Consider the following 20,471-nt stretch of genomic DNA (forward strand, 5'->3'; position numbering starts at 1 on the left):
AATACATGGAAGTGCAGTATTCTGTTTCTTTCTCTAAAGGGTGATCCTGGGAAATCAGTGGAGATGAAGGTGAAGTTCTGAACCCGCTTGCCGTTTTAAGTGAAATTACTTCGACTAATGTCATTTTTCTTCTGCAGGACATTGAGGCAATGTTTGAAAGCTACGGCATCAAGGTGCACGTGCACTCTCGACGTCCTAGCTGTTGGTTCTCCAGACTGACGTCTTTGCTTGCTTCCCAGCTGCCTGTGTTGAAGGCTTTAATGGACAGGCTGCTGCAGGACGGCACGGAGGAGCTGCTTCGCACACTCGGCAGCGCCGCGAAAGCTCAGACAAACGAAGACACGCCGACCTCCAACATCATCACTGAGTACACTGTAAGTCAAGTCCGCTTGGGCTGTTCCATAGACTTCATAATATATTGACATGACACGGAGGGCCGATCTGTAGGAGGCCTATTTTCAAAAACTTATATATTTTCAAATCCAAAACTACTACCGACCAAAAACCAAAACAGGCAGCTACCTTAGCTATACAGTGGGGCAAATAAGTATTTAGTCAACCACCAATTGTGCAAGTTCTCCTACTTGACAAAATTAGAGAGGCCTGTAATCGTCAACATGGGTAAACATCAATCATGAGAGACAGAATGTGAAAAAAAAAAAACAAAATCACATTGTTTGATTTTTAAAGAATTTATTTCCAAATTAGAGTGGAAAATAAGTATTTGGTCACCTACAAACAAGATTTCTGGCTGTCAAAGAGGTCTAACTTTTTCTAACGAGGTCTAACGAGGCTCCACTCGTTACCTGTTTTAACTCATTATCGGTATAAAAGACACCTGTCCACAATCTCAGTCAGTCACACTCCAAACTCCACGATGGCCAAGACCAATGAGTTGTTGAAGGACACCAGAGACAAAAGACTGGGAAGACTGAATCTGCAATAGGTAAAACTAGAGATGTCCTGATCGATCTGCATCCCGATCGATCGGGTCTGATCACATCATTTTCTAAGTATCGGAATCGGCAAAAAAATATCGGCCATGCCTTTTTTTCATATATATATATTTCTTAATTAAATCGTTTTCTAATTGTATTTAACGTTACAGACATAATTTGTTTCACTCATCCAGAGTATCTAGTTTAGGCTTAAGGTAGGGTTATCAAATTTATCCAGATAATGGCGGTTAATTAATTTTTTAAAAAATGTATAACGTTAAAATGTTTAACGCAATTAATGCATGCACTGCACGACTCACTCACGCATTGTCGCGCTCAATCTGTAATGGCGCCGTTTTACCTATATAGAGAAATAAAAGGCAGCGTAAAATGAGTAGAGTGAATTTTAGCAGCCTTTGGCTTAAATATTACATGATAGAGTAGGCATTTCACATTGTGGTACAAGTACTGTATTTTTTTTGTGTTTGTTTACACATGAATTTTCTTCCCAAAAGTCATTGATTTGACGTAACACTTGACATAACATATACATTTTTGCCCAAAATAGCAACTTAAATTGTTTTTAACAGCTAATACAACACTTAATTTCCACATCAGAAACTTAATACTTGAGGAAAACATGCAGAATCAATTATAAACAATTTATAAATAGATTATTAATATTTTTTTATATGCAATCACAACCTATTATAGAATTGAATAGCCCTTTATTGTCATTATACAGTTGTATAGTTAGTTATATAGTTGAGTGAATTAGGCTAGCGGCCGCCTGACGTAAACAGAGATTTTCTGGTGAAAATTCTTGTGAATAATTGCTTAAATCCCCGAATTCTTCATAGATATGGACGTAAAACAGTCTCGACTCTTGGTTAAAAGCAAAGAAACCGCGCAGTTAGCGTTTATTTTACGTGAATATGTCAAAGTACAATGCTACTCTGTTAGCGAATGTGGCTAGCGGCCACCTGGTGTAAACAGTTTTTCTGGCGAAAATTCTTGTGAATAAATGCTTAAATCCCTGAATTCTTTATAGATATGGACGTAAAACAGTCTTGATTCTTGGTTAAAAGCAAAGAAACCTTGCAGTTCGCGTTTATTTTACTTAAATATGGTGCAGTACAATCCTACTGTGTTAGTGAATGAGGCTAGCGGTCGCCTGGTGTAAATAGAGATTTTCTCGCAAAAATTCTTGAGAAATAATACTTTAATCCCTGGATTTTTCATAGATATGGACGAAAAACAGTCTGGATTCTTGGTTAAAAGCAAAGAAACCGTGCAGTTGGCATTTATTTTACGTAAATATGTCGAAGTACAATGCTAGTCTGTTAGTGAATGTAGCTAACGGCCGCCTGATGTAAACAGAGCTTCTCTGGTGAAAATTCTTGTGAATAACTGCCTAAATCCCCGAATTCTTCAGAGATATGGATGTATAACAGTCTCGATTCTTGGTTAAAAGCAAAGAAACCGTGCAGTTAGCATTTATTTTACGTAAATATGTCGAAGTACAATGCTACTTTTAGCGACAGAGGCTAGCGGTGTTAGTGAATGAGGCTAGCGGCCACCTGATGTAAACAGAGATTTTCTTGTGAAAATTCTTGTGAATAACTGCTTAAATCCCCAAATTCTTCATAGATATGAACATAAAACAGTCTCGATTCTTGGTTAAAAGCAAAGAAACCTTGCAGTTACTGTTTATTTTCCGTAAATATGTCGAAGTACAATGCTACTTTTAGTGAATGAGGCTAGCGGCCGCCTGATGTAAACAGCTTCTCCGGTGAAAATTCTTGTGAATAACTGCCTAAATCCCCAAATTCTACATAGATATGGACATAAAACAGTCTCGATTCTTGGTTAAAAGCAAAGAAACAGTGAAGTTAGCGTTTATTTTACTTAAATATGTTGAAGTACAATGCTACTCTGTTAGCGAATGATGCTAACTGCCGTCTGATGCAAACAGAGCTTGTCCGGTGAAAATTCTTGTGAATAAATGCTTAAATCCCCGAATTCTTCATAGATATGGACGTAAAAAAGTCTTGATTCTTGGATAAAAGCAAAAAAAAAAACGTGCAGGTAGCATTTATTTTACGTAAATATTGCGAAGTATAATGCCAATGCTGTAGCGGCTAATTTCTCCCATTTTTTTCACGTTTCAAAATGCATGCATGGTACGAAAAATATAATAATTACCTTGAATCCTCGAACAAATCACTCCTGAGACAATCCTTCATGTTTGTATGTGGTAGAGCTTTCTTAGTTCTTCAAAAATCCGAACTTAAATCCGGCTTGGACATGAGTGTGTGCTGTCTTTGAATGACTATTATGAAATGAACTTCGCCCCCCTATGGTAAGGCAAAGAATGACAAAGTGTCAGGTCAATAGAGTTATGAAGTCTATGGCTGTTCTTTGCAATATTTACATTTCGGTTCTTCGCGCCTCAACAGAGCTCAGAAAAGAGCGAATTTTCCAACCAGTCGCTGTTCGACACCATCGAGGAATTTGAGTTGGACCAACCGACACAGCCTGTGAGTGGTCGACGACTAATTATCTGCTGTGAATTTAAATGAGTTTATCACTCGTAGACATCCAATTCATTTGAAGTGAACATTTATTCTATCACCGTCAACGGTTCGTGCTAACAAGCGTCTTTTTTTCTTGAAAGGACTCCTGGAATGATACTACAGAAGGTCCAACGTTATGGACTGTGCCACCAAAGAAAGAAAAGGTGGAGAAAAAGGCAGGTAGAAAAGGTTCAGGACATAAGAGGAAGGTAAATGTCAGTCGTATTTGTCAATGAGCGTCATTACAAAATATTGATTTTGACTTTTTGTGAACCAGGGGAAAGGAAATAAAGGACGGCAAGCGAGGCACACGCATCACCTGGTAAATGACACATGTTGTGAATTGTCAGAGGCATTTTTAATATAAAAAAAGTGTGCTTTTAGAGAAATGTGTTCTCTCGCTGCCCCTCTCATATCACGGTATTGCAACACTTGTCATCCCCCAGACGGGGGAGCGGCGGGCGGAGGAGGAGTTTTACGAGGCCCGAGATTACGAGCGGGAGGAGGTGGGCGGCCTCATTTTTGAATTGGAAGTGACGCTCGCTGACGTGCGGGCGCCTTCTCGTTAAGCGACCTGTCAAACTTGAATCACACCTACTTCATTGCGTCTTAATTAGAAAACTATGGAGTTGTTCTTTCCGCCCACTTGACATGATATGAGGGCAAGGGCGTAGGTTTGCATAGGGATGGTAGGGACATAACACAAGCAACTTTTCAGGATGCTCAAATTTTCCCCACCAACCTTTAAGCAACCTTATATGCACTACAGTTCAGTTATACAGGTAATTTAGATTTTCTACCTATATGTTGTAAGGATAGAATTGACCCTACCATTATTAAGTGAATTATTTTCATTATGTTCAACTTACATCTACCCCCTTTTCACTTGGTGAATGTGCCGGTCACTCCCCCCCCCCCCCCCCCCCCCCCTCAATTCCACATTTGTTTTCCGAAATTTCCAGGTTCGCGGTGAATCAGTAACAGGCACACTTTTGCTCAATAGACAATGTTTATTGATTAGAAAATGCAGAATACATTAGATTTATTGATTACAATCCCACAAGAGCAAGCAACAAGCATCAAAAACAAGCATAACAAGGGTAACGATGACGCTAGATTTGAGTTTGTCAATCCCAGAATCCCCGTGCTACGTTACAGCACAACCAGGTGTCCCTTAGCAATGAAAATCGCTTACCGTGACAAATGAGCGGGAGACAACGCTCCGGTAAGGCGGCGAAGGAAGTCCGCCAGCGGGTCATGTACGGATCGCCTGGCTTTGTTCCTTCACCGCCTTACCGGAGAGTTGTCTCCCGCTCATTTGTCACGGTAAGCGATTTTCATTGCTAAGGGACACCTGGTTATGCTGTAACGTAGCGCGGGGATTCTGGGATTGACAAACTCAAATCTAGCGTCATCGTTACCCTTGTTATGCTTGTTTTTGATGCTCGTTGCTTGCTCTTGTGGGCTTGTAATCAATAAATCTCATTATTCTGCATTTTCTAATCAATAAACATTGTCTATTGAGCAAAAGTGTGCCTGATACTGATTCACCGCGAACCTGGAAATTTCGGAAAACAATGTTTGATTGGCTGATGACTTGTCCAACACCCGACAAACACGCACACTCACACTCACACAGCCCCGACAGAAATACATGTCGACAACAGTCCGCCTCCTCCGCCCCCTTCCAAGTCGAGGGATATTAGAAGTTTTTTATTCGGCCAGCAGGAGCCACTCTAATTTAAAAAGACAGCAATGTTTTGGAGGTGGGAAACACACCACTAATTTTGCTGCTGAAAATCCGACCTGCATCAGAGTTAGCAGAACATTGAAGTGCTAATGACAGCAAAAAAGCATGTTTATTTCATATTTCACGCGGCATTTTATGCTCCCGAATGAAATGGACCGCTTGGATGTACATTGGGGCAAATAAGTATTTAGTCAACCAGCAATTGTGCAAGTTCTCCTACTTGAAAAGATTAGAGAGGCCTGTAATTGTCAATATGGGTAAACCTCAACCATGAGAGACAATGTGCAGGGAAAAAAACAGAAAATCACATTGTTTGATTTTTAAAGAATTTATTTCCAAATGAGAGTGGAAAATAAGTATTTGGTCACCTACAAACAAGCAAGATTTCTGGCTGTCAAAGAGGTCTAACTTCTTCTAACGTGGCTCCACTCATTACCTGTGTTAATGGCACCTGTTTTAACTCATTATCGGTATAAAAGACACCTGTCCACAACTTCAGTCAGTCACACTCCAAACTTGGCCAAGACCAAAGAGCTGTCCAAGGACACCAAAGACAAAATTGTAGACCTGCACCAGACTGGGACGACTGAATCTGCAATAGGTAAAACGCTTGGTGTAAAGAAATCAACTGTGGGAGCAATTATTAGAAAATGGAAGACATACAAGACCACTGATAATCTCCCTCAATCTGTGGCTCCATGCAAGATCTCACCCCGTGGCGTCAAAATGATAAGCACGGTGAGCAAAAATCCCAGAACCACACGGGGGGACCTAGTGAATGACCTACATAGAGCTGGGACCACAGTAACAAAGGCTACTATCAGTAACACAATGCACCGCCAGGGACTCAAATCCTGCACTGCCAGACGTGTCCCCCTGCTGAAGAAAATACACGTCCAGGCCCGTCTGCGGTTCGCTAGAGAGCATTTGGATGATCCAGAATACGACTGGGAGAATGTGTTATGGTCAGATGAAACCAAAATAGAACTTTTTGGTAGAAACACAGCTTCTCGTGTTTGGAGGAGAAAGAATACTGAATTACATCCGAAGAACACCATACACACTGTGAAGCATGGGGGTGGAAACATCATGCTTTGGGGCTGCAAAGGGACCAGGTCGACTGATCTGTGTAAAGGAAAGAATGAATGGGGCCATGTATCGAGAGATTTTGAGTGAAAATCTCCTTCCATCAGCAAGGGCATTGAAGATGAGACGTGGCCGGGTCTTTCAGCATGAAAATGGTCCCAAACACACAGCCAGGGCAACAAAGGAGTGGCTTCGTAAGAAGCATTTCAAGGTCCTGGAGTGGCCTAGCCAGTCTCCAGATCTCAACCCCATAGAAAATCTGTGGAGAGAGTTGAAAGTCCGTGTTGCCCAATAACAGCCCCAAAACATCACTGCTCTAGAGGAGATCTGCATGGAGGAATGGGCCAAAATACCAGCAACAGTGTGTGAAAAGCTTGTGAAGCGTTACAGAAAATGTTTGACCTCCATTATCGCCAACAAAGAGTACATGACAAAGTATTGAGATGAACTTTTGGTATTGACAAAATATTCATTTTCCACCATGATTTGCAAATTCTTTCAAAATCAAACTGTGATTTTCTGGGGGGTTTTTCCACACTCTGTCTCTCATGGTTGAGGTTTACCCATGTTGACAGTTACAGGCCTCTCTAATATTTTCAAGTGGAAGAACTTCCACAATTAGTGGTTGACTAAATACTTATTTGCCCCACTGGACATGTCGACAACAGTCAGCCGCCTCCACCCCCTTCCAAGACGAGGGATATTAGAAGTTTTTTTCGGCCAGCAGCAGCCACTCTAATTTAAAAAGACGCCAATGTTTTGCAGGTGGGAAACACACCACTAATTTTGCTGCTGAAAATCCGACCTGCATCAGAGTTAGCATAACATTAAAGTGCCTATGACAGCAAAAAAGCATGTTTATTTCATATTTCACGTGGTATTTTATGCTCCTGAATGAAATGGACCGCTTGGATGTATGTGGAAGCGATCGATTTATATATTTAATTTTTTGAATCCCGCGCCATGAAAATGAGTGACTTCTGGATTGAGGAGGAATGCGAATGTGACGTCACCCGGGTCAGCATCTCACAATGCATCATTGCTTTATAGCATGTCGACTGTGGATTCAGCTGATTTTGCGGGTATATTTGTTTATTTTTCAAATCACGCCAGCCAAATATGCTGCAGGGTTTTGTTGCTGCACAAGGGAGAAGCGCGTGACACCTTTTTGGGTTTCAAAAAGTTTCCGTTCACCGCGGACCAATGTTTTCGTCAACGATGACTAATACGAAAACATTTCATCAAGGAACAATTTTCACATGATGATGATGAGACGGTAACGAGCTAAAAACGTGTGTTGGGAGACTAAAACATAACATGAATGCCAGTTTTCCTCTGACGAGACGAAAATGCGCCATAGTTTTTGTCGCATGTTCACAATGTGTGTCTGGTTTGTGTCACCCATGTGACGTGCTGCACACCCCCAATTCACCTGCTAGTGTCCTCTCCAGTCTTCCCATTGCCTGTTTTGAGATACACACGCTAAGATTTGTCTTTTCTTGGCAAGAAGAGAGAATATGCAATGTTGCTTTAGTCTTTAAAGGTCTGTGCTGAGTGATCATCACACACTAAATGCAACTCGTAGCATTAGCATAGCATTCACGGTCACGTTAGCATCAGGCTATTGCTAACGGCGAGCGTCCTCTTAAACTCTCTGTGCTAAGTGATCATCACACACTAAATTTAACTTGTAGCATTAGCATAGCATTCACTGTCACGTTAGCATCAGGCTATTGCTAAAGGCGAGGGTCCTCTTAAACTCTCAGACAACTTTTTTTTACATACAGTTCATTTTGTCCTAGTGGGTTTAATTTTTTTTTTTTCATTTCACAGGCGAAAACATTTTTATTAAACGTGGACTAAAACTAGACAAAATTAGTCTTGAGGTCCAGTCAACAAAAACTTGATGAAGACAAACACCATTTGACATGACTAAAAAATGACAAAGACCAATAAGTATTGTCAGGGCCGGCCCAGCCTATACGCAGACTATGCAGCTGCTTAGGGCCCCTGACCACTAGGGGGCCCCCAATCTGGCAATTGTTTAATTTGTATTCTATTTTGTTTACTACAGTTTGTTTTATTTGATTTTTGTGAGTTTTGATACTTGATTACAAGCTTGAAAAAATAAAAGTTCTTCCTTCTTTCTTTCCTCTTTTAGAAAAAGGTTTGGCGCTATCTACTGTACTGACAATCATTTGGGGTGAGAAGTTTGAAGTATGCAGTGCAACAAAATCTGATTAATATACAAAATATGGACGTATGGCTTGGATTGCGTGTATGGGTTTCACAGTACACTGTGACTAAATGGTGGGCCAAAAATATGGGCCCCTTTGCACTCTTTTGCTTAGGGCCCCCAAATGGCCTGGGCCGGCCCTGAGTATTGTCATCCAAAAGACTAAGACTAAAATTAAAAAGGCAGCCAAAAACAACACTACTCGGGCAGCTACGTGTTTCTCTGACGTCGGCCGGTTTGTCCGGCAGTCATTCTCCAGCTTCTTCCCCGGCAACGAGCACTCCTGCCCGCAGCAGGGGAACGTCGAGCTGTATCTTGCCCGCTGCCTGGGGGGTTGCCGATCGGTGAAGACAATCGACAACCCCGCCGCAGTGTGATATGATCCGGGGTTGTTTTGTGTGATTTTTTGTTTTGTTTTCGAAAGGCGAGAATAAGACGTAAACGCCGCTCGGTTCGGGTTAGCATGTTCGCTAGCTGTCACGCCTCCTGATTTGTTTACACTCTCCGAAGCCGGGACAGGAAAATGACAAAAGCCGGACTAACTCCAGTGGCATAAAATATCGTTTGGGAGGTGCAAGAACTCGACAGTTTTGACCATTATGGAGTAATTTTGCCCTGTTGTGCTGAATGAATGCATTTTTAATATTTCATAATCCATTGAGCGCAAGACCATTATTTGTCATGACCATACCATTTATTTAGCAACTGGGGAAAAATACTTCAATAAAAAAGTAGAGAGATTGAAACAATGACATTTTGCTACTCTCTTGTTCGCATTTTCATCGTTCTGAATCTTCCCCCTCAATGGGCTGAATTCTAAATCAGAAGAAATTTTGACCCTGCCGACGTCCTCCCCCAGCTGGGGACGCTAGAGCGCTATAATGACAGGCGGGGCTAAATAGCTGATTAAAAGACTAGTTTCTCGTCATCTGCGCTTTGCCAAATTGTTGGATATAATCGAATCGTCTCAAAATATGATTCTAATTCACATAATACTGCTTTTTAAGATTTTTTTATATGATGTCACAGGCACTTTAAACGGTGTGAACTTGCCAACCTGCATAACTCATATTCGTGAGAAATGTAGCCCTGACCCCCATTCACCCAATCTGGTTTTATGTCCCATCCCAAGCTAAAAGTGTGCATGCAGGTTATGCTGTTATATCGTCCCTACCAATGTTAAGACCAAACCTACGCCATTATATGAGGGTTAAATTCATTTCACTTTGAAATGGTCAATGTGAATTTTTACTCCTAGGACGAAGAGTCGCTGCCGTCGCCTCCTGTCGACAAACAGGACGCAGACAAGGTGGCATTCTGATCAACTCGCATGCAACATTAACGTGTGTCTAAAACCTGCAATTTTCACCAGTGTGGCAAAACCTGACATTTTAACCTTTTAAAATGCATTCACGCATGATTCAAAGCTCAAACCTATAGTGGTATGAAAAAGTATCTGAACCTTTTGGAATTTCTCTCATTTCTGCATAAAATCCCCATTAAATGTGATCTTTGTCAAAATCACACAGATGGAAAAAAACAGTGTCTGCTTTCACTTAACCACCCAAACATTTATAGGTTTTCATATTTTAATGAGGATAGCATGCAAACAATGACAGAAGTGGGAAAAATAAATAAGTGAACCCTCTCCCTAAGGACACTTAAAGAGCAATTGAAACAAATTATTACCAAACATTTTAAGGCAGGTGTGTGCCCAATCACTGATGAGTGGTTTAAAGCTGCCCTGTCCACTGTAAAACACACACCTGGTAAGAATTGTCTTAATGAGAAGCATTGTCTCATGTGCATTATGGCTCTGTCGAAAAAGCTGTCTGAAAAACTGCCATCAAGAATTGTTGATTTGTATGAATCTGGGAATGGATACAAAACCCTCTCTAAAAGTCTGGATGTTCATCAACTGACAATCAGAGAAGTAGTCTAAAAATGGGGAGAGAGTTTGGCACTGTTGCTCCTCTTCCAAGGAGTGGCCGTCCACCAAAGATGACGCCAAGAGTTCAGCGCAGAATACTCAGAGAGGTAAAAAGGAAGCCTCGAGTATGTGCACACATGAACTATATGTGAAACTATAGCCAAGAATGGGGTTCCCGGGAGGACTCCACAGAGGACGCCACTGCTGTCTAAAAAAAACATTGTTGCTCGTTTAATGTTCGCAAAAAGGCACTTGGACACTCCACAGAAGTTTTGGCAAAGTATTTTGCGGAGAAAAAATGGTACAGCTCATCAACATATACACCTCATCCCTGCCGTGAAGCATGGTGGAAGGAGCATCATGTTTTGGGGTTGTTTTGCTGCCTCAGGGCCTGGACAACTTGCAATCATTACTGGAAGAATAAATTCAAATGTTTATCAGGATGTTTTGCAGTAAAACTTGAGGCCGTCTGTCAAACAGTTGAAGCTAAGAAGAGGATGGATGCTGCAACAAGACAATGATCCAAAACGCAGAGGTAAATCAACATCTGAACAAAATACACCTTCGGGGATGGCCAAGTCAAAGTCCAGACTTGAACCCCATTGAGATGCTGTGGCATGACCTAAAGACTGCGATTCATGCCAGACATCCCAGGAATCTGACAACTACAGCAGTTTTGTAGAGAAGAATGGGCCAAGATTAGTCCTGATCGATGTGCCAGGCTGATCTGCAGCTACAGGAAGCGTCTGGTTTAAGTTATTGCTGCCACATTTTGTGCGGGGGCACAAAATATTAAATGTGATGGTTCACTTACTTATTTTTCCTCTTTCTGTCATTGTTTGCATACTATAAAATATACTATAAAATATGAAAACCTATTCATGTTTGGGTGGTTTTAGTTAAAGCAGACAGTTTTTTCATCTGTGTGATTTTGACAAAAATCAGATCACATTTGATGGTGATTTTATGCAGAAATGTGAGAAATTCCAAAAGGTTCAGATACATTTTCATACCACTGTATATAGTAATGATATATATGGAAACTATGACCATAGAGTTGCAATGGTTCTTAAGGGAACTCGACAACAACAAAGGAAATGCGAATAAAGTGAAGAGAGATCCTCGGACGTCAAAGCCTGCAGCTTATTAATACAAATAAATCGCAATAGCACATTTTGGGTGCACTTTTTTGTTTATTGAAACATCACTGTTATGTAACCTCTTTGATTGTCACTGGTGAAAATTGTTTTCGAGAAAAAAAAATGGAACTGTCAATCTCTGGTTTCCTTCCTTTATCAGCAAAGTTTTGCTCAGGAATATTTGGCCAATCAGGGTCACAAATGTGATTTGAATATGGAAGTTTTGCTGTTGTGAATTTGTAGAGCACAAACTTTAGTGGAAGCGGGCCTGATGACGAGGAATGGAGCGGCGATTGGCGGGAGGAAGACGTGGACCAGGAGGAAGAAGAGTGGGAAAAGCTCGAAACGGAGACGACGGACGAGGGCGAAGGCGGGCAGCCTTACCCGTACCCCCCGGAATATTTTTTTCTCAAGGTAATGGCAAACACACATGCACTTTTGACGGTATTAGACGTCCATTCGTGTGGACATTTTATCCTTCTGCTGTGAATTGAAATGAGTTTATCGCTCGTCGACGTCCAAACCAAATGGGAAGGTGGCAGCGAATGAACATTCGTGAATGTCTAATGCTGTCATTGGCTGCCAATGACAGCATTAGACATTCAAAAATGTTCATTTAAATGTTCAGTTAAAAAAAAAAAAACTCCTTATATGTGTCTTGTGTTATTTAGGGACAACCAGGTGAAGATGGAATGCAAGGTCCAAAGGTATGTATTGATTTATATTTGTTTTGATATTGTAATATATTTAGATGGAGCTTTGCATAGCAAAAGCCTTTATTGTAAAATTCCTTTTTCTTTTCTGTTTGGCACCATTCAAATATCAAAATGACCGGAATTTTCACGCGGTACAGGGAATTTTTCGAAAGACGCCCCCCCTCAAATTTTTTTTTTTTTTTATTTTAAACGCGATGTGTCCTACAATTTTTGACCAAATAACAAAATTTACACATCAATAATTCTAGGACAGTAAAGGGCATAAAAGTTGTGTACAGATTTTGGCAAAAACCTACGTTTCCCCCATCGGTTGCCACTGACAACCATGTTCAGTGGTATGAAAAAGTATCGGAACCTTTTGGAATCTGTCACATTTCTGCATAAAATCACCATCAAATGTGATCTGATCTTTGTCAAAATCACACAGATGAAAAAACTGCTTTAACTAAAACCACCTAAACATTTATAGGTTTTCATATTTTGATGAGGATAGTATGTAAACAATGACAAAAAGGGGGGGGGATAAGTGAACCATCACATTTAATATTTTGTGCCCCCCCCCATTGGCAGCAATAACTTCAACAAGATGCTTCCTGTAGCTGCAGATCAGGCTGGCACATCAATTAGGACTAATCTTGGCTTATTCTTCTCTACAAAACTGTTGTAGTTCAGTCAGATTTCTGGGATGCCTGGCATGAATCGCCATCTTTAGGTCATGCCACAGCATCTCAATTCTGGAATTTGACTTAGCCACTCCAGAACGTGTATTTTGTTCTTCAGAAACCATTCTGAAGTTGATTTGCTTCTGTGTTTTGGATCATTATCTTGTTGCAGCATCCATCCTCTTTTTAGCTCCAACTGTCTGACATACGGCCTCTGGTTTTCCTGCAAAGTATCCTGATAAAGTTTTAAATTCATTCTTCCATTAATGATTGCAAGTTGTCCAGGCCCTGAGGCAGTAAAACAGCCCCAAATCATGAGGCTCCTTCCATCATGCTTCATGGTTGGGATGAGGTGTTGATGTTGGTGAGCGGCTCCATTTTTACTCCCAAACAATTCAACTTGGGTTTCATCAGTCCACAAAATATTTTTTCAAAACTTTTGTTGCGTGTCCAAGTGCCTTTTTGCAAACATTAAACGAGCAACAATGTTTTTTTTTTTTTTTTTTTTTTTTTTGTAGACAGGAGTGGCTTCCTCCGTGGAGTCCTCCCATGAACACCATTCTTGGAGATAGTTTTACATATAATTGATGTGTTCACAGCGATATTGGACTGTGTCAGTGATTTCTGTAAGTCTTCTTCTTTTTTACCTCTCTGAGTATTCTGCGCTGAACTCTTGGCGTCATCTTAGGTGGACGGCCACTCCTTGGGAGAGAAGCAACAGTGCCAAACTCTCTCCATTTGTAGACAAGTCGATGCCATTGACGGCAAAGCACGTCCAAATTTCCAATTGACTTTCAATGGGAGAAAAACCTGTGTGGTTGTGATTTTTGACCAAAATTCTTACCATTACAGCCCATTGACAATCAACCGACGCCCAAGTAAGTCGATACCATTGACAGGCATGCACGTCCAATTTTCCCATTGATTTTCAATGGCAGAAAACCCTGAGTGGTTGTGATTTTTTACCAAAAACTCGCCGTTAAAGCCCATTGACATTCAACTGGCACCCAAGTAAGTCGATGCCACTGACGGCCATGCACGTACAAATTTCCCCATTGATTTTCAATGGCAGAAAAACCTCTGTGGGTTTGATTTTTGACCAAAACTTACCATTATAGCCCATTGACATTCAACTGGTGCCCAAGTAAGTCGATACCATTGACGGCCATGCACATCCAAATTTCCCATTGATTTTCAATGGCAGAAAAACCTTTGTGGTAGTGATTTTTTACCAAAAACTTACCGTTACAGCTTATTGACATTAAACTGGTGCCCAAGTAAGTCGATTCCATTGACGGCCATGCACGTCCAGATTTCCCAGTGATTTTAAATGGCAGAAAAACTTGTGTGGTTGTGATTTTCACCAAAAACTTACAATAACAGCTCATTGACATTCAACTGGTGCCCAAGTAAGTATATTCCATTAACGGCCACGCGCGTTAAAATTTCCCATTGATTTTCAATTGCAGAAAAAACCTGTGTGGTTGTGATTTTTGACCAAAAACTTACCGTTACAGCCCATTGACATTCAACTGTTGCCCAAGTAAGTCGATTCTATTGACGGCCATGCACGTCCAGATTTCCCAGGGATTTTCAATGGCAGAAAAACCTGTGTGTTTGTGATTTTTGACCAAAACGTACCATTACAGCTCATTGGCACCCAACTGGCCTCAAAGTAAGTCGATGCCATTGACGGCCATGCACGTCCAAATTTCCCATTGATTTTCAATGGCAGAAAAACCTGAGTGGTTGTGATTTTTTAACAAAAACTTAGCATTACAGCCCATTGACATTCAACTGGTGCCCAAGTCAGTCAATTCCTTTGACGGCCACGCACGTCCAAATTTCCCATTGATTTTCAATAGCAGAAAAACCTGTGTGGTTGTTATTTTTGACCAAAAACTTACCATTACAGCTCGTTGACATTCAACTGGGGCCAAAGTAAGTCCATGCCGCTGACAGGCATGCACGTCCAAATTTCCCATTGATTTTCAATGGCAGAAAAACCTGAGTGGTTGTGATTTTTGACCAAAAACTTACCATTACAGCCCATTGACATTCAACTGGGGCCCAAGTAAGTCCATGCCACTGACAGGCATGCACGTCCAAATTTCCCATTGATTTTCAATAGCAGAAAAGCTTGTGTGGTTGTGATTTTTGACCAAAAACTTACCATTATAGCTTATTGACATTCAACCGGCACCCAAGTAAGTTAATGCCATTGACAGCCATGCAACCGGACGTGTCCCTGAAATGTCCACAAATCAAAAGGGAGTGACCTGATAGATCTATACCTACCACAGCAAAGCCCCATTGAAATTTCCCCAGAAATTGCTGTTTCTAGAAAATTAAATAAGAATGTTTTTTTGATCAATACTAAGGCCTACGACGCTCCTGTATTTTAATGTAGGAGGTTGGTTATGTTGCTACTTTGGGAAAATGATTTGGGAAAATGATTTCATCACGATCATTTCTATGATGATGTAACAAGTAGGCCTTACATTCATTACTTTCTAAATCTTTTTTATTTATTTTTTGCAAATGAACTTGATGATTGAAATTGTTCATAGGACAATCTATACGATGTGACTAGACACAAAAGAAAAAATTGAGTTTAATACCCTTTTTAAAAAGTGGACTTGGTGCTGAAGTGTCCCCTTAAACGTAAGCATCTCCTCCCGCCCACATGAGCCGCGTTACATCAGCGTTGGGGGAAGACTTGGCCGGTTAGCAGCCTTCTCCCTCTTTTGATGCGGGCGAGATTAAAGAAACGCATGCATGAATAATTCCCCTTGTTAACCCACGCTGATGAGTATTTATTCCGCTCGCATTGCTTTTTTTTTTTTTTTTTTTTAAACAATATCAAGGTGCTCTCTGACTTTACATCCTCAGGGCGACGTCGGAGAGAAGGGACAAAAGGTACACGTCGATGTTGTTTATTGTTCAACAACGGAGATGATGGCGGAATTCATGTGTCCAGGGAGAGCCGGGTATCGGCCACAGAGGGCCCGAAGGCCGGGCAGGTCTGCCTGGTAACAAGGTGACACACTTTTTTAATTTATTTTATTATCATTTTGAAAAAAAAAGATTACAATTCAATCACGTCAATTTTTATTGGCTTTACGTCTGATTTAATTTAGAAGGATTTGAATTGCTGCGTGACTCAGTTAAAGCATTGTTTGATCTTAACACATAATTGAAAAAATAACTACTCCAAAACATAACCTTTATTTGCCTGCTTTGAAAAGCTTGTTCTAAGTAAAATTAGAAAAAAATAAATGATTTGACTAAAAGCAATTTTGTTTTTTGTTTTTTTTCTCAGGGCGAACCGGGAGAGGAAGGGCCTCCCGGTGCTCAGGGAATCCAAGGCATACGCGGGATCCCTGGTGACCAGGGCCCCCCGGGCCACAGGGGCCCCCCCGGGGACCTTGGCGAGCCTGGCCGAGAGGTACGGCATGTCGAGGCTTCGGCTTTCCTCATGGTTTTGACAAAGCTATGCTGTTTTGACTCAGGGTGAGCGAGGAAAGCGAGGAAAAAATGGAACGCCAGGAAGCAAGGGACCCCCGGGATCACAGGGGCTTCATGTAAGCACTCCTAACACAATGTATGCCTATTACAGTGGTATGAAAAAGTATCTGAACCTTTTGGAATTTCTCACATTTCTGCGTAAAACCACCAAGTAAACCAACCAAATATGATCTGATCTTTGTCAAAATCACACAGATGTAAAAATAGTGTCTGCTTGAACTAAAACCACCCGAACATTTATAAGTTTTCATATTTTAATGAGGATAGCATTCAAGCAATGACAGAAGGAGGAAAAGTAGGTAAGTGAACCCTCTGCCTAAGGAGACTTATTGAGCAGCTGAAATCAATTTTTACCAAACAATTTAATCCCAATCACTGATGAGTGGTTTAAAGCATGCCGTGCCCAATGTAAAACACACACCTGGTAAGAATTGTCTTGATGAGAAGCATTGTCTAATGTGCATCATGGCTATGTCAAAAGAGCTGTCTGAAAAACTGCGATCAAGAATTGTTGATTTGTATGAAGCTGGGAATGGATAAAAAAACCATCTCTAAAAGTCTGGATGTTCATCAACCAACAGTCAGAGAAGTTGTCTAAAAATGGGGAGAGAGTTTGGCACTGTTGCTCCTCTTCCAAGGAGTGGCTGTCCACCAAAGATGACGCCAAGAGTTCAGCACAGAATACTTAGAGAGGTAAAAAAGAACCCTAGAGTGTCTGCTAAAGACTTACAAAAATCACTGGTACAGTCCAATATATCTATGCACACATCAACTATATGTGAAACTATGGCCAAGAAGGGTATTCATGGGAGGACTCCACGGAGGAAGCCACTGCTTTCTTAAACAAAACAAAAAAGAATACATTGTTGCTCGTTTAATGTTTGCAAAAAGGCACTTGGACACTCCAAAAATATTTTGTGGACTGATGAAACCAAAGTTGAATTGTTTGGGAGTAACACACAACATCATGTGGGGCGGGGGGCAGCTCACCAACTTCAACACTTCATCCCCACCATTAAGCATGGTGGAGGAAGCATCATGATTTAGGGCCGTTTTGCTGCCTCAGGGCCTGGACAACTTGCAATCATTAATGGAAGAATGAATTCAAAAGTTTATCAAGATGTTTTGCAAGAAAATTTGAGGCCGTCTCTCAGACAGTTGAAGCTAAATAGAAGATGGATGCTGCAACAGGATAATGATCCAAAACGCAGAAGTAAATCAACTTCAGAATGCTTTCATAGGAACAAAATACACCTTCTGGAGTGTCCAAGTCAAAGTCCAGACTTGAACCCCATTGAGATGGTGTGGCATGACCTAAAGATAGGTATTAATGCCAGACATCCCTGGAATCTGACTGAACTACAGCAGTGCGATTTTGACAAAAATCAGGTCACATTTGATGGTGATTTTATGCAGAAATGTGAGGAATTCCAAAAGGTTCAGATACTTTTTCACACATTGTACAAGTACACAAGAAGCTTTAACAGCAAAGAGTGTTTCCTACCAAATTCTCACGGTCTTTTTTTAAAGCAGGGATCCCCTGGCGTGCCTGGAATAAAAGGAGAAAAGGTAAAAAATAAAATAAAAACACAACTGTGAATATTATTGTTGTCGGGTGCAATCCAACAGAGGACCAAATGAGACAGAATGAAATGTATAAATACGTCTTTAAATAAATACTTCATTAAAATGGGAATTAAATAACCATTAAAGATACCAGCTAAATTAATGTAAAAACATATATAATTATTTCTGGGACACATGTTTCAGCACTGCATGAACTTTATGTCAATCAGTGGGCGATAAACGATCGATACAGAGCCAGTAAACATATTCTGACACACTAGGTGGCGCTTTCTTTACTCTTGTCAAACAAGTGGAAGACGAGTGACAGCAAGGTTTGCTTATAAATACATGAAGCGCTGCAACGAAGAGCCGAAATGATGCCAACAACTTACTGTATATGTCATTCTGTCCCATTTGGTCCTCCATACAATCCTCGCCATCAAAAGCAAATCATCATCTTTCTTAATGCAAATGATCTAGGGTGCGAGTATTCCAGGAGAACCTGGGCCTCGCGGTTTGAACGGCTTTCCTGGAAAAAGGGTGAGATTCATTTGTTTTCCCCTCAGTATTAGAGGAACCTACTGGAATTAAGTCCGATTCTTTTATTTCAGGGTGAAATGGGAACACCGGGTGTGAAGGGAGGCACCGGACTTGTTGTGAGTGCTTTGTTTTGTTTCAGTGAGGATTTCCGCTCATGTGATGTTTTTAGGAATAACCCACTTGTTTGTTTTAGGGCCCCAAAGGTTTACGTGGTTTCAAAGGTTTAAAGGTAAAGCTCTTTGTCCAAAGAGGCAAGATTGTCACCGGGTGTCATGCCATTTTTTTCCCCCCGTGTGGCACAGGGTGAACGCGGGGCTCCAGGAATCAGAGGAGAAAGGGTTGGTTTCTTTGTTTGACATGTTTACTCATTTGACGGCATTAGACGTCCAATCCGTTTGACGTGAGAGAGTTGGCACCATCCTGGTTCAAACAGATTGAACGTCTAAATAATTACGGTAATTTTTTTTTACTACAAGGCGCACCTGACTATAAGCCGCCACCCACCAAATTTGACACGAAAACGGCAATTGTTCAGAGATAAGCCGCACTGGACTATGAGCTGCAGCTGTCCTCACTGTATTATGGGATATTTACCCCAAAAGATATGAACCGGTGACACGTTATTTAACAGCGGCATCATAAGACTGTCATAAGACCAAATGAACCACCATGAAGCTTTGAACAAATTGGCTGCAAAGCTTCATTGCTTCAAGAAGCTTCATTTGGCCAGCACTGCTCTCTTTAGGGAGACTTCTGCTGCCACCTGCTGTCAACACTGTTGTTGGCCAACATGTCTCCTAGCATGCATTGCAGCGCTACAGATGTAAATAACAATAAAAATTCATGTTCTGTGCTAATTATTTCTTCAGTTACTGTTCTAGTTGTTTCATTAACTGCTAGTTATGGTATTTGGTCACACTTTATTTGATAGTGACCCCATAAGACGTTCATAATTATTAAAGATGCACCGATACCAGGATCGGCAGGGGCAGGAATGTCCAAAGTCCGGCCCGGGGGCCAAATGCGGCCCGTAGTCAAATTTCATCCGCCCCCCAACTTCTGTCATAAAATCAATAACGTCTGGCCCGCACACAGACTTAATAAGTTGGTCAGTAGTACTGCTACCAGCATATGAAGTAGCTTAAAAACTAAATGCTGCTCCTCATTTACCCAATAAAAGGCAGCAGCACTCTAAGCAACATTACCCCGTGTGACCCTTTACTTCCAATTTTCTAAAATGGCGACAATTAACAAAAAAAAGAAAGTTGACTGCAACGTCCGCCGCTTCAAGTATAGATGGAAATTGGACTATTTCTTCACTAAAATAAGCAACAACTGTGTCTGCCTTATTTGCAAAGAGACAGTCCCTGTTGAGTTCAATGTGAGGCGATATTACCAAACAAGACACGCTGACATGTACGACAAGATTATAGGGAAGATAGGCAGCGAGAAATTGAAGCAACTTGAAGCTAGTTTAATTTCACAGAAGCAGTATTTCGCAAGAGCCCGAGAGTCGAAAGAGAACGCCTCAAAGGCGAGTTGCGAGATTGTTGAAATTATTAATTATAAAATATTAATAAAGCAAATGTGACACAAAGAATGGCTTGCTAAAATTTGCTTGAATATATTCTATGTAAAGGACGTCAGCCAAGGTCGGCCCCCCACATTTTTGCCGCACCCAATCTGGCCCCCTTTGCAAAAAGTTTGGACACCCCTGGGCAGGGGGGACGATCCAGCCCGAAATGGTGGTATCGGTATCGGCGAGCACCAACAAAGAGGTCGCTAATTACAGGTCCAGTATTAT

At 41.1% G+C, this 20,471-nt stretch overlaps 1 protein-coding gene across 8 annotated transcripts in view; it reads left to right on the forward strand.

The window, feature by feature from the left end:
* Positions 1–20,471, forward strand: part of col7a1l (collagen type VII alpha 1-like) — a 120,164-nt gene that overhangs the window by 86,050 nt on the left and 13,643 nt on the right. For 4 of the 8 annotated variants that reach the window (XM_057855879.1, XM_057855884.1, XM_057855880.1 and 1 more), the window contains 19 exons: positions 40–69; positions 138–173; positions 240–374; positions 3,398–3,478; positions 3,616–3,723; positions 3,792–3,836; positions 3,961–4,020; positions 9,845–9,895; positions 11,899–12,069; positions 12,327–12,362; positions 15,926–15,952; positions 16,014–16,073; positions 16,356–16,481; positions 16,546–16,617; positions 18,092–18,130; positions 18,608–18,667; positions 18,739–18,783; positions 18,861–18,896; positions 18,970–19,005. In XM_057855879.1, the coding sequence (XP_057711862.1) occupies positions 40–69; positions 138–173; positions 240–374; positions 3,398–3,478; positions 3,616–3,723; positions 3,792–3,836; positions 3,961–4,020; positions 9,845–9,895; positions 11,899–12,069; positions 12,327–12,362; positions 15,926–15,952; positions 16,014–16,073; positions 16,356–16,481; positions 16,546–16,617; positions 18,092–18,130; positions 18,608–18,667; positions 18,739–18,783; positions 18,861–18,896; positions 18,970–19,005 (1,254 nt within the window). The remainder of the gene's footprint in view (positions 1–39; positions 70–137; positions 174–239; positions 375–3,397; positions 3,479–3,615; positions 3,724–3,791; positions 3,837–3,960; positions 4,021–9,844; positions 9,896–11,898; positions 12,070–12,326; positions 12,363–15,925; positions 15,953–16,013; positions 16,074–16,355; positions 16,482–16,545; positions 16,618–18,091; positions 18,131–18,607; positions 18,668–18,738; positions 18,784–18,860; positions 18,897–18,969; positions 19,006–20,471) is intronic. The other 4 variants (XM_057855881.1, XM_057855882.1, XM_057855883.1 and 1 more) reach the window with 4 other exon arrangements.

Source organism: Corythoichthys intestinalis, chromosome 13 (assembly GCF_030265065.1).
Source record: "Corythoichthys intestinalis isolate RoL2023-P3 chromosome 13, ASM3026506v1, whole genome shotgun sequence".
Taxonomy (NCBI): Eukaryota; Metazoa; Chordata; class Actinopteri; order Syngnathiformes; family Syngnathidae; genus Corythoichthys; species Corythoichthys intestinalis.